The 24,051-nt window shown below is 39.9% G+C and overlaps 1 protein-coding gene across 11 annotated transcripts in view; it reads right to left on the bottom strand.

Moving 5' to 3' along the window:
• Nucleotides 1-925: 925 nt before the first annotated feature.
• Nucleotides 926-24,051, bottom strand: part of birc6 (baculoviral IAP repeat containing 6) — a 163,713-nt gene continuing 140,587 nt past the window's right edge. For all 11 annotated transcript variants that reach the window (XM_080037113.1, XM_080037116.1, XM_080037120.1 and 8 more), the window contains exons 69-73: nt 23,063-23,224; nt 21,851-21,928; nt 15,025-15,213; nt 7,467-7,601; nt 926-2,155 (exon numbers count right to left, since the gene is read on the bottom strand). In XM_080037113.1, the coding sequence (XP_079893239.1) occupies nt 1,994-2,155; nt 7,467-7,601; nt 15,025-15,213; nt 21,851-21,928; nt 23,063-23,224 (726 nt within the window). In that variant the 3' untranslated portion in view covers nt 926-1,993. The remainder of the gene's footprint in view (nt 2,156-7,466; nt 7,602-15,024; nt 15,214-21,850; nt 21,929-23,062; nt 23,225-24,051) is intronic.

Below are 24,051 nucleotides of genomic sequence, written 5' to 3'. Positions count from 1 at the left end.
TCAATTGATATTTCTTTGTATTCTCAGTTATTTCGCTATATGCTTGCAAATGTAATTTTCCATTTTACTTAATGATCTAGGGCTAGGCTATTTATTTAAACACAGGACAGTGTAGGTGAATAGGGTAAGATGTTGTACTAGAATTGTTTTTTGAAATGTTTGAATAAATACGCAATTTTGGCCATCATTCCACCACTAATAAAATATTTCCACTCCTATTGGCCGGATTGGCCTAAATATTTCTCATCAATATTTATTTAGTTTTAATTCCTCATTTCATAACCATTTAACTTTCATCTAGTGCCAGTGTCTACTACTTTGGTTTATGAGCACATTCTTGCAAAATAAAATGACATTACTATCAGCCTTGGTTGTTTGTCCTAATTAGCAGATGTTGTCAAGTTACCATGCAAAACTCAGATGGAAAAAATGGTGGAAAAAACAGAGCTCCTGGCTTGGATATAAATTATTTTCGCTTGGGTTTGTTCAGCGGTGAACTCATCAGAAATCAGAAATAATACTAAATATTTTGTCAGGGATATTTGATTGTATATCAAATATCAATATCATATCAACATTTTATATAATTTACTTTTCGGGGGATTAAAATGTACAGCTGACTTTAAGAAGTTCAGACGACTTTCAAGGTTGTCAAAAGACATTCTGAAAACGAAACCAACTTTCTAATGGAACATCAGTAAAAGCAGATGTAAACACCCAAAGCATTATTGCTTTAAATAATTGTATTAATAATAATCTAAAATGCTCTGAAGATGACAGAATTTGTGTAAATGTGTTTTTCCTTTAACCTCTCAACCTTAAATATTGAACCAACCTGTTTTGTTACAGAAATCTTGTGTCTTCCTTTCTCTAACTCTAGCTGTTTTATTCAGAAAGAAGCATTTGCACAATCAATCCATAATTTCAAGCTCCATTTAATGTCCTAGCCAAAGGAGTATGTGACTAAGGAGTGAGTAAAATAGAAAGTGCATTTCTTTTTGATCACTGGAGTTCAACATAATATAAAAGATCAAAGCAGTTTTTAATGTCAGACAGATCAGAATTATTCATTTTGTAGAAAGAGCAAAAGAAATGAGTAAAGGTACTCTGTTTGAGTATTTGGTGGTATGATGTAGATCAAAGGCACATCACAGCTTTGTATCTCATCTGGGGGGATTGTTGCACACGCACAAAAAAACACAGATACACATGCACAAGCCTTTTCCAAATACATTTCCCATGCGGCTCTGACACGCAGTCTTACGATCTACAGTCGTGCTTAATGGTACAAAGGCCATGGAGATGTTCTGAGAGGCAACACATGTTTTTGTCCAGAGCATGGTGGTTTTTAATTGGGAGGCTGTAAAAAGAACAACATTGCATTTCAGAATGTCCATTTCAGCATTTCTTCTTCCAGTGGGTGTGATCCTAGAGAACTCAAATCAACAAGATGTCCACAGGGGGCTTTTTTATGTCCGATTGTTACGTGTGTTTTTCTTTTTTTTGTTAAATAGTATCTTTAAAGAATTACCAATACAACCTTGGTTACAACTGTTTTCTCTCTCTTACAGTCAAAACGAAAGAAAAGAAAAAAAGGAAATGAACATTCAGTAAACATTCTTCTCTAAAAGGTAGTTTCCCTTATATAATCTGTAATTTTTTCCTCTGGCATTATGTATACATAAACAAGTTTAATAACATACCAATCAGTGGTTATATCACAATTGGAAAAAAGCACAAAATGTTTACACTCTTTTACAGGTAAATAAAAGTTTTTTTGTCAACTTCTTCTCAATAAGGGGCTTAAGCACAAGTCATTTAATCGCTCTCTTGCTTCCCCCTCCCCCCTTGTTCTTCTCTTACTATTCTGCTATTACATCTTTACATACAAATATTGACAAGGTGGAGGCTTGTGCTGTGAAAGCCATCGAGTCCATCAGAGTAATAGAATCATTGGGATGTGGGTGTGTGTGTGTGTGTGTGTGTGTGGACTTCATAGCTGGCCCTCCTGGTCCTGGCTGCCCCCTGGCTTCTCCTGGTCCTGGAGTGGCAGCTCTTTGAGGAGGAGGGTTGAGAACTGCTCTGCTGCTTCAGGCTCCAGACCCTCTGGACAGGGCAGCTTCAGGAGCTCCTCTCTCAGCTGAGTGGTGTGTCTCTGCAGTGACAACAACACACACACAGAACAGCTTAACATTGTATGCATCGCTAGCGCACACTAACAATATATGGACAGGTAGTGGATCGTGAGGAGATATTCACTGATTTTGACAAAACAGTGATTTTGACAACAAGCATTCTCCAGAATCACAGACTCCACCTTTAGGTCAAGTACATTGTGTGACCTGCCTATTAAATTACAACTCTTCATATATTATAACTGTGAAGGTTTTGATTGACAATAAGCATTAAGCGTTGGGTACACTACGCTCTACCGTAGTGATGTTTCAGCTCTCACTTGTCTCATTAAACTAATAAATCTGACTATTTCATATCAAACGGACACAGAGATGACTATTTAATAACAAACTGTTAAAGCTCACATATTATGCACTTTGCTGTCAATTTTATATGGTCTAAGTAGTCCCTAATACTTATTTTTTTAGATGTTTGCTGAAAAACCCGTTCAGATCATTTATTGTAGCAAGCCTCTATACCCTGATTGTCCTCTGGTCTCAGGATGACCTATATTTGTGCGATCTGGCTGGCCCCTCCCACCTCTCTGCCGGGCTTTCTTTATATGGCCATGGGGCTCTCCCACCGTCTCTGCCGTGCTCTCGCGATACTAGAGAGACACTACGTGAGTCTACAGTGTTTACCCGGCCGGAGCTAAGCCATACTTTGAGAACGGTTTGACATGACCTGACATGCTTAAAACAGTGAAAACAGTAGCATCAAAGTTTGATTTCTACAGGAATGTCTTCCCATCCTTTGTCATGTTAAAAACGAGTCATTTTCAGACTGCTGTGGGGAGTATAAACAGCGTGTTATGAGCAAAACTTGGTGCTACAACCGAGGCTACATGGGCGCTAATGCTAAAAATAAGACCCGAACATTAAATAAACTAAAAATACCACTACAATCGGTGAAAAAAAATATCTTCAAAGTTGACTTCCACACTATTAAGTTCCAATCCTTTGTCCTGTTAAAAACGAGGCATTTCCAGACTGGTGTGGGTAATAGAATTATGTTTTTATGAGCAAAAGCTGAATGCTTGTCCCAAAGCTAAATAGCTATACACCAGTCAGGCAAAAATACCAATAAAAACATTTCTTTCAGTTTCACTGTTTCAAAAAACCCACAAGTAGCTTCCTATCCGTTGTGTTATTAAAAACGAGGCATTAATAGACTGCTGTGGTTAAGATAAATTAGTGGAGTATGAGCAAAAGCATTCTGTGTTGGTGTATGTAACATTCAGGCTGTAGGCTACTATGGGCATCTTGTCGCTTAGCGGGGAAAGCAACATGGCTGTCGCTCGGAAAATTTTCCAGAAGATCTCGGGGCCGTGGACCAATAAGAAATGAGGGGAGGGGAGTTATCATAGACTAGTGCACGGTGGACGTTTCTGGGGGGGAAGCATGGCCATATAAAGAAAATATGGGGATGTGACTGTGCCGACTATTACGTAATAGTCGGCGAGCATTCTGACTGGAGTATATTGGGGGGGAGGGGTGGGGGTTTCAGAAAGGGGGAGAGTGAGAAAAGGAGAGATTGTTATTTTTTTTATATTTTGGCAGTCTCTAGGCACACCGTGGACCCATGGATATGTTGGAACACATTTAAAAAGTGCATTTAGCATAATATGTGACCTTTAAAAACGATCCAACTGTATATAGTGTATATCACTTAGGCTATATTTAAAGTATGCTATTTGATATTTTAGCAGAATACCATCCACTCTGATTCACAAAGTGTTCATACTATAGACCCCTTATCAGTCTACGTCACACAGCGTCACTCCCCCCTCTACTGCGCATGTCAGCCGCAGAAAGAGACAAGAGCGACACGAGCCACAATCATGTCTTGTTGTGCTGTTGGATGCACATACTGTTTATTTTTTTGTTTGAATGGTGATAAAGCTAGTAAATGCCCAAATGCACCGCTGTATAATTACATAAATTAGTTGTGAAATGTTTACAATAAGAACAGTGACCGGAGACGAGGCTATAGCAATGGAGGCTTATTTACAATGACCCAGACGTTATACATCTCCGTCCTCTTCCCTTGTGTTTGACTCTATGGTTTGACTAGGCAGTAGGGGTTTGCACGTGTGTAGCCGGTAAGTAGGCTAAATCATACCATTTAGGAAAAATCAATAAACGAAAACCGAGTGGGGTCGACATGTGCTAGCCTACTGTAGGCTACTAAAGCAGATAACACAACACATTATTGTGTTTGGTTATAATATTTATTCATTTAACTATTTAACTGCTCCACCATAAGTTTCACTTTCCTTTTCATCTCCGTCTCAAACAGCTGGTCTGATAAACTGGTCGGCTCGTGAGCCCAACGGCCCCGAAAGCAGGAGTCAGTCTAAAAACAGATGATCACGGCTAGTTATGATCACTTTTAAATCAAAAAGCTAAATTATGAAATAAAGGCATCTCTGCCTCTCTCTGTCTATCTGTCTGCCGGTCTTTACTGTCACTCTCCAACAGCAGTCCGACCAATGAAGTCGTCGGGGCCATTTCTTCTCATCATTTATCTACTCAACTGCCCGCAACGCGTATGGGCCATTAAGACTTATCTCGTTCAATAGTGTTAATGTTTCCGCATAACCAATGTTATCACTCGCTGATAAACTGTTTTTAGTAAGCTGACAACATCGCTATTTAGCACCATGGACCTATAAAGAAACACCGCAACTGCAATACAACCAAACGGGTAACCATGGCAACCAGCCAAACCATTTTTCTTTCTGCAGCAATGCAGCGCGCGCATCCGCCGTGTTGATAAACAGATAAGGGGTCTATATGAACAAGTACTTTTTAGTCATCTAACTGACTTGACAATCAGCATTAACTGAATGGATGCGATGTCCGTCAATATGAAAATACTTTATACGTGATACACTATACTGTCGGATCGTTTTTATTAGTTTGATATTTAATACAGTCATTGCTGTGTCCCTTTGATATGGAATACAGTCAGATTTATTAGTTGAATGACAAGTGAGAGTCCCTGCAATCGCTGTGGTATCGCCAGAGATACAGACCCCCAAATTTCCTTCCGTTAAGGCACCATGCGTAAAACGGACACGAGTGACATCCCTGTTGCGCATGGAACTGCCACATTGCCAGTGTTGTGTTTCACCAATGGTTTATAGTCATTCATGAAGAAAATAATTGCTGAACACAATCTTAATCTTAATCTCCTCCGCTGTTACTATATTTTCTATATCTGTTTTTAAATCAGTATAGGCTATGGTAGTATGTTCGACCATGGTTAACACTAGAACCTCCGCACTGTGTTCCACACACCGCGGCTCGTCCGGCTCGCGCGTCAGATCCTCCGCCTCAAAACATGTAAACGTGTGAAAAAATGAATAAATAATCAGTTAATCAGTTTATTGAATTTAGGATTTTAGCTCATTTGGACTGTTTTGGCCGTCTGTTTTTATTGATATAGGCTATTGGCGATATTATATCTACTTTCAGTTTCCTTACTGACCCATCACGTTTAGTGTTCTTAAAGATACTTAAATTATAAAACAAGAGTTCCAAAACACAGATGATGATTAAACAAACTAATTTATGACTTTATATTACACTAGAAATGCACGGGTAGATTTGATTATGCAGCATATAAAGAGAACGCTGGCGCTTCTGTTGTTAAATAAATGTTTCGGCCTAGAAGGATTTCTAGCAATCTTTTATTCGCAAAGACTGCAATACGTTTTATAATATACTGCTGTCATGCACCTGTGCATGAGATGAGCACAACATGGAAAATCCAACTCTGAGCAATCGACTTCAGCACTTTCTTTCTGGACAGCGCCGTCTACGAGCGACGTATGGAGTGTTTCTCCTAAGAGACCGTTCGGGAACCACGACTACAGAGGTAAACAACTTTGGTAAGTCATAACGTAGGAGTCTTCGTAGCTCGCTAAGAGAGGACGTTATCGGGAAACCGGGCCCTGGTTAATAAAGAATAGGGTCAGGCTTCCCAATGTTCAAGAACCGCTGATTGAAAAAGCATGCTCATTTTGATTCTGCTTATGAGTTCCAATCTTTAGCATATTTCAGTCGGGCTCCTGAGTGAACTTTAGTGATCATTCTGCAGTCCATAAGTTACATTTATTTATTTAAAATATAACACTTTTTCTTAACACCGATATAAAAGTTGTACTTATCTATTACGTGCCATTCAGTAACATCACATATAAAAGGTGAAGTTCAGCTTTGGGTGTACTGCCACTAAACAATACATACATATCTTTTTTCTTAGCCAAGCATCCAGATGTTGTGTTGCTCAGGTCTCCTTCATTCTTTACAGTGGGGATTCATTTGTCTTATTTATTGCTGGAGAATGAGAAGAGACACTCTGCTTTTGCTGGTGTTGGTTATTGTGCCTGAGTGTGTATCTATGTATTTTATGAGCTCCTGTTGAGGGAAGGCCATGGGGGATATATGAGTTATTACAGCCTGGTCGGGGTCCTCTGTCCCCTGCAGCCAATTCTCTGTTTATGAGTAGGACACCAGAGCTCAAACACAAACTGTGATTACATGCACTCAAGTAACCTGCTATAGTCGGCTATTACCCCTTTCACACCAACAGGAACCAAGAGCCAGTTCCAGGCTGGTGCTGGTGCCAGTTCAAAACAGCCGGTTGGTTTCACACCGACCAGAGCCAGCCATGGAGCCGGCAAGAGACCAACGTCATGACGTCACTGTAAACGTCTGTGTACGTCGCTGCTCTCGTGGCTAAGGCTAAAGCTAGCGCTACCTTTAAGCACAACAACAGCGGCGGATACGTCTTATTTTTACACGTGTTGCCTCTCGCTTTGCTTTGTTAACCAAACAAAGCAATATACACACAACGTATTTAAGGCTATCTGGCGCTGTGAAACCAAAACACTGGCTCTAGCTTCCAACTAGCTCCGATTTTGCGGCGGTGTGAAAGGGGTATTTGTGTATAAACCTCAATTCTTTAAACAGCATAGTAATAGGACTCAAAAGCAAAGAACCTATGCTGCTCTGCTGCTGTAAGTATTTTTATGAGTTTATAGACTGTTTTATCCTAAATACTGACTGATGTTGAGGCAATCTACCTTCAAGCTTTTGTTTTCATGTCTACTGTTTTTGTTGTTAGTGTATGTGTCTTTGTTTTATTGTATAAACAAATAATTTAAAAAACATAATAAAGTATTAAAACAAATAAAGGAAAGAGCCTGAATATGTGTCTGAGAACCAGTAATACAGATGGTTGTGCATTTTAATATTCCATTTTCTACATTGAATAAGGCTTACCTTTAGAGCAGCAGCATGGTGGGACATGGTGCGGCCCACCCTCTTGTCACTGCTGTACTGCTGGATGTCTGCAATCCACTCCTCACACTGAGACATGATCTCTGTTCTCTTCAGGTAGAAGTGTTTGTGGATCACCTGCAAAACACATGACAGGGTTTAACAATTAGAAGAACAGTTAAAGGTGAAGTAAGCCATTTATTTATGTTAATATAAGTGTTAAATCGCTCTTTATCCATACAGTGATCACTTACAGTGCCTTGCAAAAGTATTCATACCCCTTGAAATTTTCGACATTTAGTCACGTTATAACCACATGCGTACATTTATTTTATTGGGATTTTATGTGATAGACCAACACAAAGTGGCGCATCATTGTGAAGTGGAATGAAAATGAAACGTGGTTTTATTTTTATAAATAAAAAACTGAAAAATGTGGCGTGCAAAAGTATTCAGCCCCCTGAGTCAGTATGTTGTAGAACCACCTATCGCTGCAATTACAACTGCAAATCTATTTGGGTATGTCTCTACCAGCTTTGCACATCTACAGACTGACATTTTTGCCCATTCTTCTTTGCAAAATAGCTTGAGCTTCAGATTTAGCATCAGATTGGAAGGAGAGCGTCTGTCAACAACAATTTTCAAGTCTTTCCAGAGATTCTCAATTGTATTGAGGTCTGGACTTTGACTGGACCATTCTAACACATGACTATGCTTTGATATAAACCATTTCATAGTAGATCTGGCTGTATGTTTAGGGTAGTTGTCCCTCTGGAAGGTGAACCTGCACCCAGTCTCAAGTCTTTTGCAGACTCTAACAGGTTTTCTGTCCTGTATTTGGATCTATCCATCTTCCCATCAACTCTGACCAGCTTCCCTGTACCTGCTGAATAAAAGGACCCCCATAGCATGATGCTGCCACCACCATGTTTCACGGTGAGGATGGTGTGTATAGGGTTTTAGTTTCCACCACACATTTCATTTTGCATTTAGGCCAAAAATGTCAAGTTTGGTCTCATCTGAATATGCTGTGTCCCCTGCATAGCTTGTGGCAAGGGTTGGAGGAAGGTGCTCTGGTCAGATGAGACCAAAAAGGAAGTTTTTGGCCTTAACGCAAAGAGCAATGTGTGGCGGAAAACTAACTCTGCCTATACACACCATCTCTACCGTGAAACAAGGTTGTGGGAGCATCATGCTGTTGGGTTCCTGTTCTTCAGCAGGTACAGGGAAGCTGGTTAGAGTTGATGGGAAGATGGATGGAGCCAAATACAGGGCAGAAAAACCTGTTAGAGTCTGCAATATACTTGAGACTGGGGTGAAGGTTCACCTTCCTGAAGGTTAAATACCCAAACATACAGCCAGATATACCATTGAATGGTTTAAATCAAAGCATAGGCATGTGTTAGAATGGTCCAGTCAAAGTCCAGACCTCAATACAATTGAGAATATCTGGAAAGACTTTTGAATTTTTTTTCAATTACATTAGATTTTATTCAGCCGATGCTTTTATCTAAATTGACTTCCAATAAGTGCATTCGACCATGAAGGTACAAACTCAGAACAGCAAGAATCCAGTAAGTACATTAGCTTCAAATAAGCTAAACTACAAAGTGCCACGTGTAAGTGCAACATCAGTGAAAGAGCCATTGACATTGTGGCCTCACAAAGCTGCTAGCATGGCCAAGCCCTTATGGAAAACACTTTAATGCTAATGAGATGTGTCAGAACAGCCACATCAGAACTTTCTTGGTAAGACAGTACACCTGCACTTAATAGTTATTGGAATTTGGTATTCCAGATGTGTATCTGAATCACATTTCCATAACTTGAGATCCTTTTTCTCGGGGTGTGTAGGAACATACCATACACACATTCCTCTTTTACAATGTGAAAAAAAATAAAAAATGGATCTTCAATATCGAGGGTGCTCAAAGCTAAAGTGCGTAACTTCTGTTGCCCCGTGAGGAATTCTGAGTAATTACAACAACAACACGGTCAGCGCATCTTCATGGAGGTAAGCCTTCAGTCATTGAGCATTTGATTCCTTCTGCTGTACATCTATGTTTTTTCTTAGCAGTATAATCTACAGCCAAAATATTTCTTGGGCTCTTGGAATTTTTCTGTGCTCCTCCTTCACCAGTATTGGTGGGGCGACACCAGTTTTTAAACGCTGCCACTCCGAGAAACACAGAGAGAGTTTTGTGGAGGTGATAGGCTTAATAAAATTTGTGTCAACGTGTTTGGCGATGGCTTGAATGTAATCGACATTCATTTATATGAAAAAGATACGCACTTTAGCTTTACGTCACTCTGACATCATATGAACCACACAGAGTTTGCTCGATCGTCTACTTCTACACCCATTTCCCCCTTTGGTCCACTTCCTAGCAACGGTCGCCAGGGTGGAGCCATCAGTATGCAGCGCGTGCCTTTGCTCTGCTGGTGGATTAGTGATTATGGTGGCTAGCTTATTTGCTGTTTACCAAGAGAATTTTACCAGGCAAAGGAGGCCACGGAAAGGTCAAGAGTAAGACTGCTTTAATTTCCCTCATCTTCAATCCATTTCTGCTAAACCTTAACATGTCTTGGGTGTGCCGATAGCTCCTCCTCCCCCGCCCACTGGGAGAAGGTTCCATCCCAGCAAGAGGGAATCTTTCAAGGTTACTGATGTGTGCTAAACATAATAACATCAGTTGCTACTGCTCCAGCTTTTTTTGAGAACAAGACAAGGTACAGGAACCAAGACAGACACTCACCATAGTCCATATCGACCTATGATGACAAACATTAAGATGCTAGCACAGACCTGACAGTATTCAGGGTTAATGTTCAGATATGTGGCGGGTTTTAAAGAGGCCGATTTCCCAGGGGGCTCCATGTGGCAAATGGCAGCAGGCGTTTAACTTGTTGGTATTTGGATATGGCCATCGATCATAGCGTCGAGGGAAACTCTATAAGCAAAAACCATCTGTGATTATGAAGCTAGATAAGATTGTCTTGACAAATGACCTTTGAAAATGCATTTTTTTAATTTATTTTTTACACAGTCACACTGAAACCCTTCACATAGTGAAATGTACACAAGTACATTCAGCTCATATGTGCAGTCAGAGTAGAGGTCCTTTTGATGGAGAGCTCCCCGAATGCCAGATAAACTCAATGACCTTTTGAGGTAATGCTGTCCACTCATTATTCCACAGGGAAACCGAGGGAAAGAAGAAGAAGAGCAGTGGAATGGGTGTGTAGAATTATACGTTCCACACAGAAAGGGTCAAGGGCAAGAGTGAATCACGCAGCCATTAGAAAGTTCCTTATCCCTGCTTTACTGTGTTCCATTACTTGTGTACTGGGACCTCAGGGTCCTGGCCTACTAACCCTGACCCACTCCATACATATTACCAAAGCCAATGCTGCCGTCTTCCAAAGCTACACCAGCAAAGGAAAACCAGGTTTATACCAAACATTCAAACATGGCTTCTCCTCAACAAACTGATCTCCTTGAGACAATATTACATCATCTCATTGATAGAGTAACCTGGACGAAATATTTCAAAGACAATGCGAGAAAATATGCAATGATCCCAATTCTAAAACGCCACTCATTGTCCTTTATTCCACCCGACTGATTTGCTGCTGCAAAATTAAAGTCTGTACTCAATTCTCTAGTTACGCTCTCTAAATAGCATTTGCTAATATGGAATTCTCACACACATACCCCAAGAATAAAATGTTGTCCACACATTTGAACCACGATCTGACTGCATCTGACTCTTGATAATAAAACCAGCTGTAGCACATTTGAGCAAATTCCAATTTAACATTGCCCAACAGTGTTGTGGTGACAGGCCAATGACAGAGTTGACATTCAATGTGAAGGCATCATATTTGGTTGGTTTTTAAGTTATTATAATTCTATTAAATACAGAAATAGCTTTTAGTTTTTCTAATACTGTATTTATGGAAACTTTCACAATCTTCTTTTGTCATGGATGATTCTTAAAAAAGTACAGGATGATATACAAACGTAGGCGATTTGGTGTGAGTCTGTTAGAGCAAGTCTGATTGAAAGCACGTAATGTGAATCTTGAATTAACGCTCAACCAATAATATGCTGTTATAAAATCAATGTAATTGATTATTTCTACGTATTTGATGGTTAAAAGTGTTTTGTGTTCTCTCTATTAATAGGCTGTTGAGGGCGTAAGTTTGGAAGAGATCTATGAGGAGCCACAATGATAGATTACTCAACCGTTAGAGGAGGATCACAGCTAAAGGTCTAAAGCCATGCTGGAGAACAACCAAGGCTACATTTCACATAACACAACATACGACAAAGGTGACAAGGTCCAGCTACTAACTTTTTTTTAGAGCCTCAAACATTATCACACTTCAAGGAGGTCATCCATGGCGTTGGAAAGTGCAAGTGCTACGAGGAAATAAAAAAAGCTATCTACACTTCACTGAAAACGACTCAGTCACTGGACAAATGAAAACAATGAGTTCAAGTTCAAGGGGACGCCCTACCAACTGAGCTAAGGGCGCCCCCAAACACTTGTTTTTCATCAAGAATCAAAGAGGGAGCGTCCAGCCAGAAGAGCAAGGGTCGATATGGGGGCTTTCTGACGAAGCTTTACAAAAAAAACGGATGGATACAAGAAGACAGAGGTCAACTGATCATCTTCTAGGACAAGCTGAGCAACTCTATTGATTTCCAGTCATTTTTATAGACACCTTAAAGTAGTAGGAAACTATACTTATAATGATGGGTTTTCAATCAAAAACAACACTGCCAGGCAAAGAATGGAGACCTCAGCCCACTATCAAGACGGGTCATTAGGAGGACACGTCTCACTCAATAAACTGCCACATCTCTGTTTGAAGATCCAAAGTGCCAGAGATGCTGCCTCATGAAGAGTGACAGGCTTAGGCAAGGAAATGACTTGACAGTGCTATTGTGTAAAACGCATCAGCCAAGCTCCAGAAGGGATCCCCTCGTCAGCACACATTGCTGCACCTTCAGCACATGTAAGCCAAAAGACTTTATGCAAGCTAGGCATACTATTGTTTAAGAAACGGTTGAGTTTCTAACTTTATGCTTAAGCTGGAACAAAGGTGATCTCTGTAGTCTGTGAGAGGCCTTTAGCGTGTGTGTGTGGGGGGGGGGACATGCAAAAAGCGTTCACCAGAAACAGTTATTTGCAAAAGTTCAACGATCCAAATAGGTCTGGTATATTGATTGCTTTTTCTGATGGCTGGAGAAATCAACCATCAGAGCTACATCTTCCTCCATAGATAGATAGCTAGCATCGAGAAGAAACGCATGGCTGTCAAGTTGAAATTCAATGTACGGAAATGATTAAAGTCTTCTTCCGCTGATTAGCACTATTCCGTGGAGAGGTGCAAATTGTATCAGTGGAGAAACAGCCTTTGAAGCTTCTGTGAAGTCTAAAAAGTACGTTTGTGGGACAGATACAGTACTCTCTACTGATTTATAATGGCTAGGACTGGGCTAAAAATCATATTGCGATATTTTTTGAATATATCCGATACAAGAAATATCTCAATATATTTTAACTCATCTAGAGCAACATAAGTCTGCATGAACATTACGTACATGAAACAAAATCTTGTTCAGACTCAATGTTTGGGTATATTTTTTGGTGAGGATGGAAGTGTGCTGTTTCAGGCCTTCTTCGTTTCTTAGAGTAGGTGGCATTTCAAACGGTGAAATAGATTTGGGGTGCTGCTAGCTTCCGTGCCAACCTTGTGGTTTTCTATTCATATTAACATGGAGAAAAAAGCATTTGCGGTAATATAGGAAGGAAATGAAAGCCACAACCGTGGACTGTATTAAATTGTAGAATTCTACATGTCTGAATGGTTATCAGCAAAAAGGCCAACACTTCCAAATTCATTTTGCTTACAGCTGGTTGTTTCAGCAAGCATGTGAGGTGTTTAGAGGCCAGTGGTGAGAAAAGCACATTGGAGTACATACATTTGCAATGTTAAAGTGCAATTTTCGAATCCCAAGAGCCATTATTATTATTATTATAACTTTCATTATTATCATTGTCTTAAGAAGCTGTCAAAAAGTTTGGTGGAAATCGAATAGGTGTCTGGAGACTTCACCCACCATAATGACAACTGTCACTATCTCTGCTTCAGCTAAATACCATTATTACAGCCAGCTGGGTTTAACAATAAAATGAAACTCTTGTTCAAGAGTTGTTGTCCTTGCTGGTGTCTTGTTATTCCTTCTGCATGCCAATGACTACAATATTTACTCTGAATCAAAGATAGCTTTGTCAAGCAAGAAAGACTGATTATTATAACTGTGCATGTTTAAAGAAATAGAGAGCAGACTTTGTGATTTTATTGTTCAAAAGGACCAACAGAATGATGTTGATTTCAATCTCTACATTATTAATCCAACTGGTTGCATCTCAAGCTAGATAGCTAACTGACCAACAAGAAAGTGCATAAATGTATCAGATGTCTTCCACAGAAACATGTTTGTGATGATGCATTGGTGAAAAATGTCACTTCAGTAATCTTTGACATCGCACCATCATCATGCCTTTTCATTCAGTCTTTGTTCTTGTCATGTAATCCGTCAAGGTGATAGGATCCCTTTGCTTCTCTCATTTTGCTCTCCTTCTGTTCCTCTTTGACATTCCTGAATGAGCCTGGCTCTGGCTGAGCAGCTTGAAAGATTGTTATCTTCTCCCGGCCCTATCCGTCTCACCCTGGACCATTTAAAGGATCACAGGAAATCAAAAAAACGGTGAGGAAGAGAGAGGGGGGGGGGGGGGGGAGGTTGATGTCATCTACCAAGGAATTCACACGAGAGGAATTTATTACCAGCTGGTGTGTGCCCAGACTATGGCTTTGGAAGGAGAGGTGTCTTTGGATGAAACAATCCCAGATGATACACTACATCTGCCCAACAGACCACGTAATGGAGCTATTGGAGAAACACTTTGGGAGGCAGAACCTTTTCTACATGAACAAAGGCTGGTGGGCAGATTGTTATTGTTAAAGAAAACATGCACTCCTGTCCATTAAAAGGGCACATAGTATGCTAATTTTAAGGGTCATCATTTTTATTTGGGTTCCTACTTGAAAATGATTTCATGGTGTTATGAAAACTCTTCCATTTCCCCCTCTGTCTGACACACTCCATTTTAGCTTTTTTTCCCAAAAAAGCCCAGTCTGCTCTGATTAGCGCTGAATCTAACTGCCGGTTTGTATCAAACTGCCAGTTAGATTCCGGGGTATCTGGGGGTGTGGCTTATTAGGGTGCCAGTGCTAAGTTAGGTTGGTAATGATGGGTGTGGCTTCTCCCCTTATGACCTCTTAAGGTGAGATAAATTCTTCTGGGGTTTTTGAAGACAGGTTTTCAGAAAGGTGGAGGTGGAGAAAAAGAGAGCTGTTTTTTGTGATACTTTGGGAGTCTGAAGAGTAGACACACCCAACTTTGGCATGAGAAATGTCTGAATGACTATCGGATCATCCTTAAATTAACACACAAAGAAAACATTCTGCTTCCAGTGATTCCTACCTCTTTGAAGCATGGTGAGGGGTTGCGCATCTGCTCGAGCATGGCCCATTTGACTGAGGCCTGCCGGATGTTGCCATCGTATTCCCGTGAGCTCTGGGTGCCACTGGGGGTCCCGCGGGAGCGTTCATACCCTGGCTCATTGAAGTAGGGCTCAGCCACCAGAATGAGGGACTGCACTGACACTAGCACCTACAACATGGCCACACATGAAGAAAGAAGCAGAGAAAAATGGAATTATGTGATGAAAACATTCAGCATTCCCACTATGATGAAAACCACATTCTAATGCAATTATTGTGTCAAAAGAGTTGGGTCCTGATCTCTTGGTAATTCCCCTAATCTCAGTACACAGAAGCAGTACTCGAGTTGAGGGGGGATGGCATTCCCCTTGGAAATAAAGATCGCAAAATCATCCCCCTTCTAAAACAGCCACCCCATCCCCTGTTATTTTATCAATGAATGTGGAAGTATTACCACTATTTCAACATTTAGTAACACTAGCACTTAGGCTGCCGGTACTACACTATGCCCTCGATATCGGCGCTAGCCAGGGGAAGGGAAAAAGTATTTCTACTTTTTCAGCCAATTAAAAAATTTGTATATAATATAGCCTACTATTCCTAACTTCTGATTGGGTGGGCACGGCGAAAGCCCGCCTCCAAAATCACCTATCACCTGCTTTTATGTGGTCAACCGTCAATCACGTTCACAGAGCGCAGTCTCTTCTTTTCAAAGGCAGTTAGTAGGCTCACTCGCGGTGACTTATTTAAGCCTGTAAACAAGCCTAGTGCTGCTCTTTCCTCTCACGATAATGCTGCTGGCACATCGGGGGGTCACTCTCTCATCCTCAGCAAGCGCTCCCCCAAAGCCTTCTCTTCTATCGGCTCAGGCTGGCTACTGTAAATATATTTTCAGGTTGATGCAAGTGGCGATTAAAAAAAATAAACAAAAGGGTGATGTTTATAAAAACGTTTTTGTTTTTATTCATGAAAAATTGGAAAGAAAACATGCAAGCACAGCCCACACAGGAACATTCAAAGTTGATTGCACATTGTGTTCTACAGGTTTTATTTATTTTACAAAAATAAGATTTTTCCCCCTTGCAATTTTACAAATTGTCTGGATCATTCCTTAATATCAGTTTTTCTGACAGCACCTATACAGCATTGATGTGTCTAAAAGCTCACATTACATTAATTGTACCAAAAAGCAAGCGCAAAGATCTTGCAAGGGCAAAAAAATTCTGCTCGCAACTTAGGTATCTCTGTCCAACTAGGCCTATTTTCATCAGCCCACCACCTCAATGGAGCGGCTGTTCAATCTATGCGTCTTGACTCTAAAGATTCAGAATATTACAATGGTTTACTGATTTGCAAACTAATATGTGAAAAAGGGAGTAGGGGAGAACGGGGTAATTTGTCACACGGGTTGGTTGTCACAATCGTTATATCTCGGAACCAGAAGGCGCTTTCTGTGAAAATTTGGTATGTAAATATCCAGAATTGGGATCAGAGGTCAACTACATAGTCTTCCTTGGAGTTAGACTGCTGAATTTGAGGTGAGAGGACTGTTTGTGTTTTTCATGTCAAATTGAAAATATTTAGCTCCTCAGTATTTTTCTTCTAGGCTTTTACAGAATGGGTTTATAACAAAACACTTGTTACCCATTAAAAGTGTGAAGGGTAAACTATAGTTTAGATTATGGTTAGCAAGCTAATTAGTTGTCAGATGGTTGTTGGCCTTGATGCTAGCAAAAAATTAAAGTTGGGGTTGGTCGTCACATTTTTGGGGGGGTTGGTTGTCACATGTTATCCAAAGGCTACAGCCAGAAAAGGAACCCAATAACGAAATACATTGTCAAGCTGTATCCTCACTGACACCCCAGAGAAGGAAAGAATAGAGCAGGAAAAGGCAGCTAGCATGCAAAAGAAAAAAGGGCAACAAAATCAGAACAACCCAGTGCATCCCAAACTAGACAAGCTGCCAAGGCTACAGTAAGTTTAGTTATATAGGCCTATTTGTCAACTTGACAATGCAATTGCATTTTCAAATTTAGTTCTACTTTCTTTCCTTCTTTTCAAGATTATTCCCATTAAGATAACATTGTGACAAACAACCGTATGACAACCGACTAGGGCTGCAACAACGAATCGATAAAATCGATTAAAATCGACTACTAAAAGCGTTGGCAACGAATTTGGTCATCGATTCGTTGAGTCGCGCGATTAATAAGTCACTTGTAGGCGCGGCACTGTTTACATCCAGCCGTCGACAGGTTCATACACACCCACAGCGAGCCTTCCGCACGTGAAGCGGTGCGGGAAAGCTAAAGTGTGAGCGGCCACAGCTTGTATTTTGGTCATATCTAACACTGGACTGTAGGCCTATATAAAAGTGTTGTACCTTTGCTGTCTTTGGGTTAAAAAAACTCCTTCAACTCAGTATCCGTCTAGTCCAAAAAAACTGTCGTCAGCTGCTGCTGCAGACGGTGTGCAGACAGGCTCGGAGAGTTGGCATCGGCGCATCAACAGTCATTCAAAGCAGCGGTAGTCATCACACAACCGAACGGTGTAGAAAGTCCCGTCAGTTAAAAATAGTAATCCAGTTTTTAAATCCATGTTAAAATCGGAAGGATATAGAGCTAGTTAGCTTAAAAAAAGTAGCAAACATGTCAAATGTGATGTGTTCAGGCCAGCTCAGTAATATGATTGATGTGTTCAAATGCAACACACAAAAAAAAAATGTTTAGATTTTGGCGAAAACTTGTTTTCCCAGCAATATAAAATAGATAGTAAAGATGGAATTATGACCTGTTTAATGTCCTATCTTGAGCTATGATCATATCAGCAATTAAAGCAATAATACAAGTTCTATTTCATCAAAATAATAGAAAAGTATCAATAGTGATATCAATAAAGACTTGGATCGTTAAGGAGTCTCGAAAATGGTATCAATATCAATAAATATTAACAATCTCCTTTCGTCTGAGAGAAATTAAGATGATAACATTTTTTTAACCGTTAGTATTTACCGGTTAAAAATCTTATCGGTTGACTGGTTTACCATGGACATCCTTTATATACCGTATAAATGTTTATCATACATTGTATGTTTTTTTTTGTGTTATCCCAGTTAAGTTTTTTTTTTCATAATTTAATATTACTTTTAATGGTTCCGGGACGTTGGCGCAATAGCCTGATGTTTTGACACTTCAGTCTGCACTGTGAATTTGAAGTAATGTTCAGTTTTTGAATAAAGATGCGGCAATTACAAATCGTCACCCTCTTAAAATAATGGCCTAAGTAATTTTTTCAGTGTTTTCAGGAAACACAAAAAACTTATTCAAAGATTGAATATACGATATTCATTAATAATTTCTCTCAAACAGGTTATGTCAAAATATGACTCTTGACATTGTAATAACAATTTCTGTCAATTATGTAACATAATAGGAATAAACCCTTTATATTAATGTTTAACTTGTGACTTAAGCCATTTTACACACTTGTGAAATGTCCTTGAAAAAAAAATTAACAGTACATTTTGACTTAGGCAAAATAAAATGGCCTAAAACACACTCTTGACATTCTGGTAATATCGTATAATGGCCTATGTCAAGTAAAATCACATGATCTGTTCAACTGAGGAATTAGGCCATTTTACCAGAGGTGGCCAGCATCATAAGGAGTTGATTTAAGCAAAAAAATCATTTTGGCCAAAAAGTGACTTAGGCCATTATTTTAATAGGGTGACGAAATGTTTCTTATTTTTTTATCCGATTCATCGAAAATATAATCGACCGATTAATCGATTATTAAAATAATCGTTAGTTGCAGCCCTACAACCGACCCCTTGATGGGGTTGGTTGTCACAATGTGTAAGGGTGTCTTTGATGATTAATTTCTTCTTTATTACAATAAGATAGAAAAAGTGAGGTGTACACATTTCAAGCCAACACCTTATGCTTCAATGTAATGTAGGAATGACTATCGAAAGATGTTTAGGTGATGAGCAATTCTCACTAGAGTAAAAAGTGTGCCTACTTACTCCGTTCTCCCCTACTGGCACCCCCCCCCCCCCATTTCAAGCACTGAATATAATATAATAAGTATCTCTGTGCTTAAACAATAATCAAAAGGGTACACCATTGGTCTCCTATCAGCGCTGTCATCAGCACAGATGATCTGTCCTTAAACGTTAAAGCCAATCCAACATCCGCCCTGAATTTTTTTTACAACTCGAGTACTGGCCATTGCTTCACAGCAATATGGCCGCCGCAAAAACTTTTAGGCAAAAGCCGTGAAATTGGTGGTGCACCACTCCAACTGCGCATTGAATTTGACCTTTGACCACAGAGGATGATTGGCCCGAGCATATAGTGAAAATATGATTGGATGTTGCATAGTTGGTGGGCAGGAGAATCCCAACACATTCCTTTCCTGCATCCACAATCCACTGAATTGTTTACATCAACTGCCACCGCACAGCAAACCCAGGTTTTGCTGGGCTTCCCTTCAGACTATTAATTAGGCAAACATCCCCTCACTGTCCTCAACCTTCAAAGCCTCTTAAATGATCGTGGCAGTGGGGGACACTTAGAAGACAGTCTGACAAAGGCAAGAATATTTTGGCCCCATAAAAGCTGTATCTTTCAATCTGTATTTATTACAGCTCTGTTAATGGCTTTGGCCTGTCTCAAGGAGACAAAGAACGTCCTCCTGCATGGTTCACTTCATTCCAAGCCACTCCATTACCAACAATGAGGATCTTGGGCTTGGAGGCCTGCCTGAGGGCGCGCACTTGAAAACGCTCCATAAAGTGGAAACCAATGACCTTCAACTGATACAACCTGTCCGTCATTAACTGTTACGCCAGACTTCAGAGCCAATATCCACCCCTGTTTGATGACCACTTGATCTCAGCCCACGCCTCTGTCTCCTATTCACACCAACCCCTTTATTTTCCATTATTGATTTGCCACACGCTAACTTGAATAATAATCAATGAAGACACCTCTATGTATCTCACCAACCCTGCAAACGAGGGAATTCTAAAAATAAAAAGGAGGCTCACTTGTTGTTGGATCAATAAATATGGAAAATGAATGCAAGTGTATGCATAGGCAAACAAAGTCTAATTAATGATGTGGGTGTGTGTCAACAGACTGTGTTCAAGAACTAGTTTGTTTATCCGTAAGCCTGTGCAACAGTTTGGATAACTCTTTAAGTCTAAACTCTTAAGGATGATGGTGAAAACACACGTAAACATATCTCTTTACAAAAAGCTTTGTGAGCATAAATATTCCCTAGCCCATAAATAAAATTCCAAAACGTTTTTTTTTTGTTTTTATTGAAAAATGTAGCACTACAAAGACGAAGGGGCTGGCAGAAATATTTTCTCCTTGGGTCAATATGAAAAAAATCTTCTAACCAGACTACCACATAGCTAGTGTAGAATGGTAAGCAATGGCTTTTACATGTTTTGGGTATGATCAGGATATACTGAAATGCCCAATGTAATAAATAATGCTCTTAATCAGTTTAGCTACAATGTGATATGTTGTAACTGTGTATCTGTAACTGTATTTATAAGTAAAAAAAAAACTCGTCACACTGAACATAATGCATGAATCCATTTATCTACCAGATAACTTGTCTATCCATCTACTAAATCAATACTAAAAAAACTAGGGCTGTCAAGCGATTAAAAAAAAAATCTAATTAATTACAGGCTCTGTGATTAATTAATCTAAATTAATTGCATACTTATATGACACTTTTATGCCTGTTTATAAACAGCTGTATAGCCTGCTACAGTTTGTTTCTCGCTCTCTCTTTCTCTCTCTCTCTCTCTCTCTCCGTCTCTCGTAACTTCTGTCTCCTCCCCTCAGCCAGGTTTCTACTTTCTACATGAAATAAAATTAGGAACTAGCGCCGAATTTTCTCAAAAAAACAAGCAGACTAAATGACGACTGTCCGTCTCCAACAACAGACAGCGCTGCACTGCCACATATCTGCATAGCCTATGCCGACTCATTCACCATTGTCGTACTCATAGGCAAAAATATTGACACACACACACACACACACACACACGCACACACGCACACACACGCGGGAGACGAGACAGCTAGCAAACAAAATTGAGACACACGGAGGAAGATTGAGAGATGGGTTACTGTTTTGAATCTACATTGTTGCACCCACTAAATCAATAATGCACAGACACTGCGGAGAATAAAGTAAGATGTCTTCCTACCTTCATGCTTATTTGCCCGAAGCATCCCATAAACCGTCCATAGAGCCCTCGGCCCTTTTCCCCTGCTTCTCTCTTTACTTTTCTCTCTTTTACCCGTGCGGGCCGTGTCCGCAAGCTACAGGTGCAGCTGCGCACCACTTTTGCACCGGGTCAAAGGGCAATATAGACGTGCGTTAATTTTTTTAACGCGTACATTTTTCTGTGATTAATTAATCGAAATGAACGCGTTAATTTGACAGCCCTAAAAAAAACGGATCACATCTGAGGCTGAACTTAAAATTGAGACCAACTGTTGTCAAAGGGATTGATATGTGTAGGCATAACCTGGAGTTTTCAAATGATAAGGCTTTGTGTTTTGCTTTGATAAACACCCACACACTTGTCCCCATAGCAAAGCAATAACTTGACTTTAAAAAAGATCCTTCATGTCAGCTGTCCAAACATGCTTTCCATTAAGAGCCCACCCCAGGGCAATGAGATGACAGGGAAGGGACATTCTAGAAATGATAGCCTGTGACTGACACTCGGTTACTGATCCATTCAGACATGATCAATCATCAATCCCTACCTGTAAAAAGCTTGAGGTCTGTGGGTTCCATTTCTCCTCTGGTCTCCCGTGCCACGTGTTGAGGATACTTAAACATACCTGATGAAAACAGACAGAAAAAAAAGGTGTCAGAAATCAATCCCTTTTGCATGTTGAGATTTGACCCACACACTAAGCCAGGTTTAAGCTTAACCCATTCATGACTATGGCAGAGATACAATGTGGCGTCGCGCAGCAGCCGTCATCAATGGGTTAATACAGTGTTTTCCTGTTGGGCTCTTTCTCATCATGTGTGACCTATAGCTTTCCTACCTATAAACCCAATGTTGTGTTCAAACAGTGAAACATTATGTAGTTGCAATTAGGGCTGCAACTAACGATTATTTTGATAATCGATTAATCTGTCGATTATTTTCTGTGTTTTGGTCCGTAAAATGTCAGAAAATGGTGAAAAATGTTGATCAATTTTCCAAAGCCCATGTTGACGTCCTCAAATGTATTGTTATGTCCAAAACACACAGATATTTCAGTTTACTGTCATAATAGGATTAAAGAAACCAGAAAATATTCACATTTGAGAAGCTGAAATCAGAGAATTTGGAATTGTTTTATTAAAAATGTACTCGAAATTATTAATCGATTATCAAAATAGTTGTCGATTATTTTAATAATCGATTCGTCGATTAATCGTTGCAGCTCTAGTTGCAATAAGGTTGACATTCATTCTTACAGGTATACACTCAGTTACCAGTTTATTAGGCCCACTTGGCTGAAAATCTAATCCGATACTGTATTAAAGATTCCATCATAAAGGTTCTAATGTTAGTTTTAGAGAGTTGTTTAAATCAACTACATGATCATTTTGGAGAGCGTGCAGTTAGTTGACAAAACATATTAACTTTACATGCCATTCTTAGTATTGAATAATTATATCATAAATCAAAATCAAATTGTTTTGAGGAAACTGGAACCAAAACGTAAGACTAGAATATGTTTGCAAGCCAAACTGTGGCCCCTGTTGCTGTAAACAACAACGGAAAAAACAGTGAAACAGTAACTGTTCAGGAAGCTTTCTAACTTCAAACAGTGTTTTAGGGATCCAATTGTCCCGTGCATTAGAAGTTTGTTTATTCAGTTATGAGAATATCCCTTTAGATGTTCCCTTCTCTGATACACCCAAAGTTACATAGTGCACCTTTAACAGACTTTGAGGCTCTTGTTTTTTCAACTTACTTTTCCATCATTGTAGAGGTTAGGGTTAAAGCGCACACTGTGTCCGCCGGTGGTCTCCAGGTTGACCAGGGGAGGAGAGTTGGGATAGTCTTGTGGGAAATACACATCGAACTCAAAGCAGCCGTTTGCATACGGGGTGTCAGCCGGCCCTGTGATGAGAACCTGACAACATAGAGGGGAGGGGATTTAATACAACCAGCCACAGACAGGGCGGGGATTCATCAAACATTAAAGAAAAGTGGACACACTGACAACAGAGAATCAGGATTAAACCAAGGGAAAACTGCAACGTGTCAGGATTTTGCACAGGCACAACATTACCCTTTTGTTCATGTTGAGACTAGATATATCTAACACTCAAGGCATTTGCAATTACAACATTTCTTTAATCACCAAGTAAATTAGCTCATTATAGACACTTGAAAAACTGTTATAAGGACCTGAATACACAGCCCCGGAAAAAATTAAGAGACCTTTTGGGTCTTTTAACACTAAAGATGACTTTGCATTTACACTTGCAATATTTCTCGACAGCGTTGAGTGCATTGTTTCGTTTGTCACAAACATTTTAGAACCGGCCCTTTAATTGCACTTCCAACCAGAGTTTGGTAAATGAAGCATGGAAGCATTTAAAGTCATAGAACAACTGGTGCTGGTGTGACAGGGTATAAATGGGCTGTTTTAGTACTAATGTAATGATGCACATTGGGTGAGGTACAAGGATGAACTGACCCCTGACAGATCATGAGATTTCCACCTCACCAGACACTGTCCCTTTTCTGCTGATGCTGCTCCCAGGGCTATGCCATGTTCTTTGGGAGAAAAATTTTGTGTTGGAAGCGGTTGTATGAGCATGTTTGCATAAGATAACAGTGCAGTGCAGTGACAGGTCTGGTGGCCATTACAACTATACACATAAAAAATTATTTCCGTTGTTGTGCATAATGACCTTTTGTTTTTCCATTGTTGTTGATTATTCACAGTACATG

Source organism: Ammodytes marinus (genome assembly GCF_949987685.1).
Source record: "Ammodytes marinus genome assembly, chromosome: 11".
Taxonomy (NCBI): Eukaryota; Metazoa; Chordata; class Actinopteri; order Uranoscopiformes; family Ammodytidae; genus Ammodytes; species Ammodytes marinus.
This window is presented reverse-complemented; position numbering and strand designations above follow the sequence as displayed.